This window comes from Embiotoca jacksoni, unplaced genomic scaffold, assembly GCF_022577435.1.
Source record: "Embiotoca jacksoni isolate LCO1_2020_lvr unplaced genomic scaffold, fEmbJac1.0.p SCAF_10, whole genome shotgun sequence".
NCBI classification, from domain to species: domain Eukaryota; kingdom Metazoa; phylum Chordata; class Actinopteri; family Embiotocidae; genus Embiotoca; species Embiotoca jacksoni.
The window spans coordinates 13,460,760-13,469,675 of NW_027185230.1; the positions used below are offsets into that span (position 1 = coordinate 13,460,760).

An 8,916-nucleotide genomic window follows, 5' to 3' on the forward strand; every position below is an offset into this window, starting at 1 on the left:
CAGCGCACCCACGCAGCTGAGGTCACTTCTGGTGAAACTGCTGGTCTCACTCCCTAAGAGAAAGTATCAATCCCACCCATTCCAATGGGATCTGGCTGAAAATATAAACCCAAACATCTATAACTTGTAACTAACGTGAACTTCCTGCAGAGTGGAATTACCAAACTGAAAATTATTTCCATGTGCTGATAAAAAAAAAAAAAAAAAAAAAAAAAAACCAACTGTGCATGACAACTCAGAAATTAGTTTCCGTGTTTGATAGTAACCATAAAAGTCAGCTTTATTGCGGTTCCGGCATCCGCGTCATTGCGCAACGAGGACGCACACTCCGTCTCACTCTGGATGTGGATTTTTTTTTTTTTTGGGGGGGGGTGCCGCCTCACCACATGGCCCGTGAGGCGCGCACGCACTCGCACACAGCGTGATTCCTGCAGATGCACTGGAGACTGTATCTCTATTGGGTCGGCCTGCGCTCTCCCCGTCTCTAACTCTCTCTCTCTCTTTCTAATTGGAAGTGGCAGGTTCTTGGAAAATAGATTAGAGTCCGTTCATAGCCGCAGCGGTGCGGCAACCCCGGCTTATCCAGCCAGTGACAACACGAATGAATGAAAATGTATCCTGACGTGATTTAGTAGCCCAATAAACACAATACATGTGGTTTAACACCAGTGGCCAAAGTGAACCCGGAGCAGCCACCGAAAGAGCCGAGTTTACGCACAAAAAGCCAGATAATGACACGTTACTTGGAATGTGACCGATTTCATATTAGTTCGTGACTGACATGAACCTGGTTTCACCTGGCCAAGAAATAGAGCCTCAACCCGCGGATTGCAGGCCACAAGGTAAACGGTTTTTTTTTGTTGTTTTTTTTTCCAACACGACCGGTTTGTAGTTTGACAAAGGAAAAAAAAAAGAAAAAAAAGAAAGAAAAAAAAAAAAAAAGGAGCGACCGTGAACTTACTTGTTCTTCTCGGAGCTCATGGTGACAAACTTTCCCCTCTTAAAAGGTGATCAGTCTGCTGTCCCGAAGCCGTCTTTCGTCCCAGCTGTGCGTGGCGTCTGGGGAAAAAAAATCCGCACCTCTACTCTGAAAGATGTCGCGCTGTTCAAGTGGATAAGAAGTAAGGAGAGAAGTCGAGACGCTTCTGCTATCTCGCCGGGATAATTTATTCGACTCTGCAAACGAAACCGAACGCGGAACACGCAATCCCCATAATCTTAGCAGGACTTCTTCAGGTGGTGCCGCGGTGACATCTTGGGAGAGGAGGCTCGTTTTGCGTCTCGCTGGAAGCGTGTGGAAAGGACTCTGAGCGCAGCGTGTCTTTTTCCATATTTAAAGTGCCATCCCTCCTCCTGAGTGACGCCACCAGAGGGGTGGGGTGGGGTGGGGGTGGGGGTGGCATAAAGTTGCTGCTGGGTGGCGCAACAAACAATTCCAACTTCGCAAGTGACCTCTCTATCCTTCACTCTGGAAATACAATGACACCAGAAACTTACCATATCATATAAAAAAAGCACTTTTCAAAAATTTTGTATTATGTTAATTTAATATAAAACAAATTCAACTTATATTGTCATTTTTACAAGTATTTTTGCGTCTGTAGTTCTTGTAGATGAACATATATTTCGGATTTATTTTTTTTAATTTTTTTTTTTTGGGGGGGATATATTTCTCACACAAAACAAAGTATTAAATAGTAACTTTTAACTACAATAAGTGTTGATTTTATGCATGACAATTTATCCCTTCAGTGCACCATAAAGTCTTCAGATTTCACCCTGTCAAGTATTTTCATCCGTGTGATTATGAGGCATTAAAAGTGCACATGAAAGCAGATATTTCAGGTTTGGATTTTACCCAAATCCTATTGGAACTACCAGGTAAATGCAGCTCAGCAGTCAAAAATAGCTGATCGGACTGCCGCTGTGGGAACTAGCGACATCTTCTGGAAGAGTTGGAAAGACAACAACAAAAAAGTAGGGCATTGATTTGTAGAAAACAATCCAAAAAAAAAATTCAATAATTTGAGGCATTAAAACATCAAAACCCTAAAAATTATTTGGAAGTATTTCGAGTTTATTGTCTTTGTTAACACGCGGACATACAGTTCATTCTCATATACATTACCATTGATAAATACACAACATATAATACAAGGCAGCAAAACAGTTTTTTTTCTTTCTTTTTTTTAAACAGCGCTTATTTTTAATTTTTTTTTATAAAAAACAAAAACAAAACAATACTTCACTGTCATGGTTTTTTAACAACAATAATACTCCATCCAATCTTCCTCCTTTTTGTAATTCTCCGGTCACAACGTGCTCAAGAACTCTTTCACCTGAAAATGAAGTTCAGCAGACGAGCAGTTAGCGGTGAATCAAAACACAGAACGAGCACCTCGGTGCCACCCGTGTTTACCATCAACATTAAAACTGCTACGTAAGCAGCTCTCCGGGCCGGATTTTGCATATGTGAAACGCCGGGGTGTGAATGCGTGTCTCAGCTTTAGAAAGATCAAACTCGGTGCGGAGCACGGAGCTTGATTTTTAACTTGCTTCTTTGAAAAGGTTCGAAAGTCAGTTTGTGCAAAAAAAAAAAAAAACATCAGCTGCAACAGATGAGATTGGATATTTCTGCCAGTGGTAACCATGGAAACGTCCTCAACGAGTCTTTACACGAATAAAAGTAATGATAGCGTTTTGTAAAAAAGAAAAACATTTTTAGTCGTAGGATTATCAGCAAAATGCATTTAATGTATCAGAAGTATCCTTCAATGTAAAAATCCCCATTTTATCAGGTTTCTCAAAAAGATTAAAATAAAAAAAAAAAAACACCTGAAACTGGTTTGTAGAATTTTGTGAAATTTAAGTCACGTTTGTTGATTGTTATGCAGCATTTTGTCAAACTGCGTCTTCAAAGTATTTCTCGAAACAAACGATTTGTCTTTTAAACTTATTTTTACACTTCTATACTCCATTTATCTTAATAAAAAGCCCATTAGAATCATTTAATATGAAATTTTGTCATTCTAAATACATTATATATTGATGTTGTATTCTATACAATGTTAACTAGGTTTTACTGATGCTTTAACATGTAAACAGCATTTCAATTTTACAGCTGATTTGGAGCCAATTTTAACCACTGTTTTTACAGTACGTCATATTTATATTACTTCATTTTTATATAAAGTATTAATGCAATAAACTCAAAACGACTGCTGTCAAACATTAAAAAAAAAAAAGTACGAATTCCTCTGAAAACTTAAGAAGTATAAAGTACCCTGAATTGGAAACACTCCTGTGAATTTAGGTTAACGCAGGTGGGGTGTCATCATATACTGAAACGAACTGGGATTTATAGATTTTTAAGTTTTTACGCAGAAGGTCGACAGGATTTTCGGACTCCTGTTGAATTGCAGCTTAAAAGTCCCGAATGGAAATACGAAAGCACGATTTCACCATTTTAAATCTCGGTATTTATAACCCGTCGCTCACCTTCTCGATCATGTCGGCTCTCTTCATATCGCTTCCTTTAAAGTCTTCGTTCACGTCGATGGTCAGGACCGGCACGTCGTCGAGATACTCGAACTCCATGCTGCGGGAGGAGGTGCGCGAAGTTAGTGATGTTCAACGATTCATACGCCGGAAACGGAATATTTCTTTAAAAAGACATGAAGGCATTCAACTTTGTTGGGGAAATGTTGTGCACACGGCGGGCCGAAGAAACATCTCTGACCCGATCCATCTCCTAAAGACATTAATGCGGTGGGTGAAAGATCACGTGCATCAAACTGCTCCAAGTCTCAGTTGGCCTGCAGGTTGTTGCGTGAATGGGATCTTTTCTCTGAAGCCCATCAGCAGTCGGATAACTCAATAAAAGTCTGCAGACCCTCCGCCTCTGTAACACAAACACATCTGTTTTCTTTCGCTTACGTCATGGTCTTGTGCTGCAGCCAGCTCTCGTGCTTGAAGTGGAGCTTCTGCAAGTACTCCAGCGGGATGTCCTGCTCTTCCTCTCGGCCTCGCAGGTGCAGTCGCTCTAAACATCTCTGTGCAGGGCAAAAAAAAAAGAAGATGGAAATTAAAATTCTCTTAAAATTGTTTGACATAACAAAAATCCCTCCATTGAGATGTTGTTGAATAACAGCGTGGGAGGGAAGCGACAGGCGACGGGGAGGGAGGAGGGACGCGACAGGGACAGTACCTCCGGAGTGGCTCTCAGGTAGATGATGCCATCCAGCTCGATGTGCTTGCCAAACTGGTTGTGCAGCCAGCCGTGCCAGTCCTGGTACACCGACCACTCCGTCTCATTCAGACATTCACTCTCGTACAGGTTGGCTGCAAAAATGTACCTAAAGACCAGAGAAGAAAACAGACTTTTTTTGTTCGATAAATGACATAAATAATAAAATCGCGACAAACTTTTGAAGTATTTATTTTCAGTTTTAAAACCGTTTTCTCTAACTATGCTCACCGTGGATGTTTACCCTTTACGAGCAAGTTTAATGTGATTTTTTTTTTTTTTTTTAAATATCTTAATGTCTTTCGCAGTCGACGGTTGTAAATGTACAAATTCACCAAACATTTTATTCTTTTCTTCAGATTCGGACGTCTTTCCGTTTCGTCGCCGGTACCTGTCGCTGTAGATGGACCGCTCGAAGAACTGCACCGGGTTCGCGGCCTCTCGGAGCTTCCCATTGGCCGATCGGATCTGGGCCCGCACGCGGCTGATGCAGGCGTAGCTCTGGAAGGTGTAGGCCCACCTCTCGGGCTTCTCGTACATCATCTGCAGGACGTTCCCCGCCGCTCCTCTGGGACGTGGTCAGCTCCTGGGACGGTCGAGACAAAGTTCAATCTCCACACTTTCCGCTGAGAGACGAGTAAATATGAAAATATTATACAGCCGTGTAAACAGGCTCAACGAATACATAAAGTTCAAGTGAGTTATGTGAACAAACACAGCAGTTTAGATTCATGTTTTAAGTTGTAACACGTCAAAGTTCACTCTTCAGTAAATGACCTATAAATAATGTACTTGTAAACATGGTATTTTATAACTGTTTATAGTGGCTGCTTGATATTTCTATACAAAGCTTCACTTTTTCTAACACTGTACAAATCATATCAGACATGTCAAGTTGTTGTTCGGCTGTTATTTCTTGCCGACGTTTTTGTTTTTTTCACTGTTCACCAAATTTGATTAATTGACATTTTTGCTCAAACTGACTCTTCTTGCTCAGTCTATGAGCTAGTGTGGCTTTAATATTGTGTTTTACCACAACTCCTACATTCATAATCCACTGTCTAACCCGTCTTACTTCTTTAAGAGCTATGGTAAACAAAAGAAAACTCATGTCTAGAAACTTCAAAGAAGAGCTTTTTAATTTGAGACTTTTTAAGGTGTTTTTTTTTTTTTTTTTTTAAAGGGAACTAAATTCTTTTTTTTTTTTTTTAACCCCAATGGACACCTAGTTGTTCTGTATAGGTTTAACTACGACTTGTATTATATTATATATCTTTTGCTTACAATAAGATCCAAGACCAAAAGCTGAAATAACTTTTTCCAAAACCCCTTCAGTCCAATTTATCTGGGTTCCTTATAGCAGGACAAATTATTCAATTCATTCTTCACCTCCACAGGGTTCAACAAAACACTTTGTCCAGTGACCAGCAGAGGGCGCCTGACCAAACTACTGTAACAGGAGGCTTGTTAGAGGAATCTTGAGCCACATACTGATAAAGCCTCTGTATTATCACAGATGGGATGACTTTATTTATAGCTTATCATTATTCAAATAAATAATCTTCAAACGGGGTCAAACTGAGCTGAATGAGTTCAGGAAATCTTGAATTTCTTTGTCTTGCACGGACATATTCCTTTAATAAAATAATGAATGCTGTGAAAACAACCACTCAGCCTTAATATAGAGCCAATTCTTTCAATAAAATCAGATTTTTTTTTCCTCAGATTAAATCATTTATTTAAGTTTTCCTGGCTGTCACGGGGCAGACGATGCTTCAGAAATCATTATAATTATTATAACACACAACCACCTGAATATGCAGCTCACTGGCAGACCTACGCTGGCATGCAGAACCACAAAAAAATGACACCGAGGGTGAGGCTGCAGGCCGGCAGTCGTGTGGGAGGTTCGAGATGTCCTGATGATGACATGTTCATCTGTCCGGCGGGACCATCTGTTCCCCTGCATCTTTGCGTGTATGTGTGCGCGTGGTCGTCTAACAGCGAACCAGCGAAGATATGTGGACAGATGGCAGCTGCACACTAAATACAGATGAAGACTCTCCCAGTTATCCCCTTCCCGTCTGCATGCTCAACCAGTGGCTTTGAGCGGTGGTCATGTCCCCCTCCGAAGGATCATAAAGACAATCCATTCTCCTTTTTATACTGCAGTCTTGAAACTTAGCCTCAAATTGGTAAAAAAAAAAAAAAAAACAACAACAACAAAAAACAACCAAGATTGTATTTTGGCTAATGTAAAGCAACTTCACAACTCTCTGCATGAGGTGTTTGCATTACTTTGCATTAAAAAACAAAACAAAAAAACCCCCCACTGTATTACTACCTCAAAGTTTCTGATCAGAATACGGTATAACAGAAAATCAGGAATCATAAATCCTGTTCAGTTTCATCATATTTACTAATATGTCCACATTTAACATCCATATTTTATATCCATAGTGTAAATATTCCCACTCCAGCTACTGGAAATAAAAACTATATCTCCATTATTCTAATATGGTGTTGTCAGAAAAGTTGAACTACTGAAGTACCTTTTTTTTTTTTTTTTTTCTCCCCCCCCAGTAAAAACAATTTCAGAAAAAACACACAAAAACTACCTCAAAGTCGCTGCCTTTTGTTTGGACATTGCACCACCTGGCGATCGGTTCCGGTACCACCTCCCACTCCGCGCTCTCCTGCTCCAAAAGGCGCACAAAGGTAGACTTGCCCGCCGCTGGGCGCACACAAAGGAGGCAGAAATTACAAGTTCTGTCATCTCGTATTTTTGTTTTATTTTATTTAAAACGTGCATAATGCGCAGTTACATTTACATACTATCCTCTACAGATCGTAGTGGGCTGGAAATTAGCGGCAAAAATGGATCGATTAGGAGTAAATCACCCGCGTGAGGCCATCCGGCGTCACGCACAGTCCACCTGCCGTGTACTTCAGCAGATGGAGGGTTTCGAGCTGGGGTTTTTTTTTGTCTTTAAATTATGAAATGTCGCTTTTTTATTTTTTTATTTATTTATTTTTACATCGAGTTGCACTCACCGATGTTTCCCTCGATGGAAATCCGCTTGATCCTCTTCTCCACGGAGTCGTTCATGGAGTCGTTCACGGAGTCGTTCACGGGTTCGAGGCAGGGTCTCTTCGGAGTGAGCGACATCTTCAGAGGATAAGGTACGTCTTTTTTTAAAGTGCAAGCACGTAACGCGGGAGAGAAAGGAAACTCTTCCTTGTTGTTTCAAATTCGGCGGTAACCAACGTCAAGGAAGAGGAAGAGAAAGGAGGCGGTTTGCACAGCTGCGTCTCCGCCCCCGGAAGCAGCTGCAGGTCCGCACGTGTCAGGACGTAAAAACTCTCACCAAAAACAAAAAAACATGTTTTCAAAGTATCAAGAGGAAAAGTACTGGCAGTCATCGACATGTCAACACAACCCGTGACGGAAGAAGAATTCAGATTCGTTGAGTAACTGTCAATATAGCAATGGAAAAATAAAAGTCCTGCTTCAATAAGTATTTGCAGCAAAATGTTGTTAAAGTACTGGTTTGGTCCCCCTGACTGATATATTATTATAAAGACATCATAAGAATGATAATACTGAAGAGCCGGTGTGTAACCGCTGCGGGTGGAGCGCGTTTAAACTATTTTATATTCAGTTTTATATCCAGGGATGGCAGATAAATCCGCAGGGTTGTCAGATGGTTCCTGGGAAAGATTTAAAAAAAAAGAAAAAAAAAGTTCTCCAATCTTTTTTTTTTTTACAGAGATATTGGATCATTTGGACACATTAATATGAAACCATGTGACAAGTTTAGATATATAATCGTAGTGGAGTAGAAAGGATGATATCCCCCCTCTGAAATGTAGTGGAGTGAAAGTATAAATATAGCGTCAAATGGAAATACTCACGAGTAAAGTACAAGCACCGCATATTGCCACTTAAGTACATCATAATTATTGATTCAGCCACATGTAATCACAAATGATGCAGTTGGCTAAAGTGGAACTATTTTTAGATGCTCTTCAATAATATATGATAGCTGCAGCATGTCTCACAATCTATTTCATTGTGTTTTGCATGTAAAAGTTAATCTGAAAACTACATGTATTTTAGGTTAAATCAAATATTTCACTCAAAATATGTTGGTATTGCAGTATATAGTAGCATAAACCGGAAATACTTAAGTAAAAGCACCTCAAAACTCTCCCGTATTAAAGTAAAAGCAACAATCCTCCCCCCAAAAAAAGGGAAATTCTCCACTAAAAATAAAAGTCCTACATTGGAAAAAAGAAAAAAAAAAAAGAAATGACCACACAATGTAAAAACATCCAAATTAAAAAAGACTCATGACAGAATGTCAGATATTATTTCATATCTTTGCCGTTATTGTCGACCAATGAGCATTCAAGTAAGAGTTATGAAATTGTAACTCCTTAAAGACCAGATATATTTACAAAAACGCATCATATTTTTTATATTTTTGGGTGTAAAATCTTTATATCAAAGTCAACGACAGCCGCCGAAGTAAACGGAGTGAAGTAAAAAGCGCATTATTTCCTTCTAAAATATAATACGATGGCAGCGTAGAGAGGAGATGCACGTTTCCTTTCCCCACCGGCTGCCCGGAGCGTCGCCGGACGCAGCGAAGGTACGATTCCATTCA

At 40.0% G+C, this 8,916-nt stretch overlaps 2 protein-coding genes across 2 annotated transcripts in view; both read right to left on the minus strand.

The window, feature by feature from the left end:
* LOC138209566 (electrogenic sodium bicarbonate cotransporter 1-like) overlaps nt 1-1,265 on the minus strand; it is a 33,537-nt gene extending 32,272 nt beyond the window's left edge. Inside the window, exon 1 of the mRNA XM_069168242.1 lies at nt 962-1,265. Within this exon, the coding sequence (XP_069024343.1) occupies nt 962-981 (20 nt within the window). The 5' untranslated portion in view covers nt 982-1,265. The remainder of the gene's footprint in view (nt 1-961) is intronic.
* Nucleotides 1,266-2,041: 776 nt separating this feature from the next.
* On the minus strand, nt 2,042-8,252 carry LOC138209594 (deoxycytidine kinase-like). Its single transcript, XM_069168282.1, is given in 8 exon segments — nt 2,042-2,339; nt 3,499-3,598; nt 3,937-4,052; nt 4,208-4,355; nt 4,638-4,804; nt 4,806-4,832; nt 6,865-6,980; nt 7,301-8,252. Coding segments are annotated over 8 exon segments (816 nt in total). The 5' UTR covers nt 7,416-8,252; the 3' UTR covers nt 2,042-2,312.
* Between the last annotated feature and the right edge of the window lie 664 nt (nt 8,253-8,916).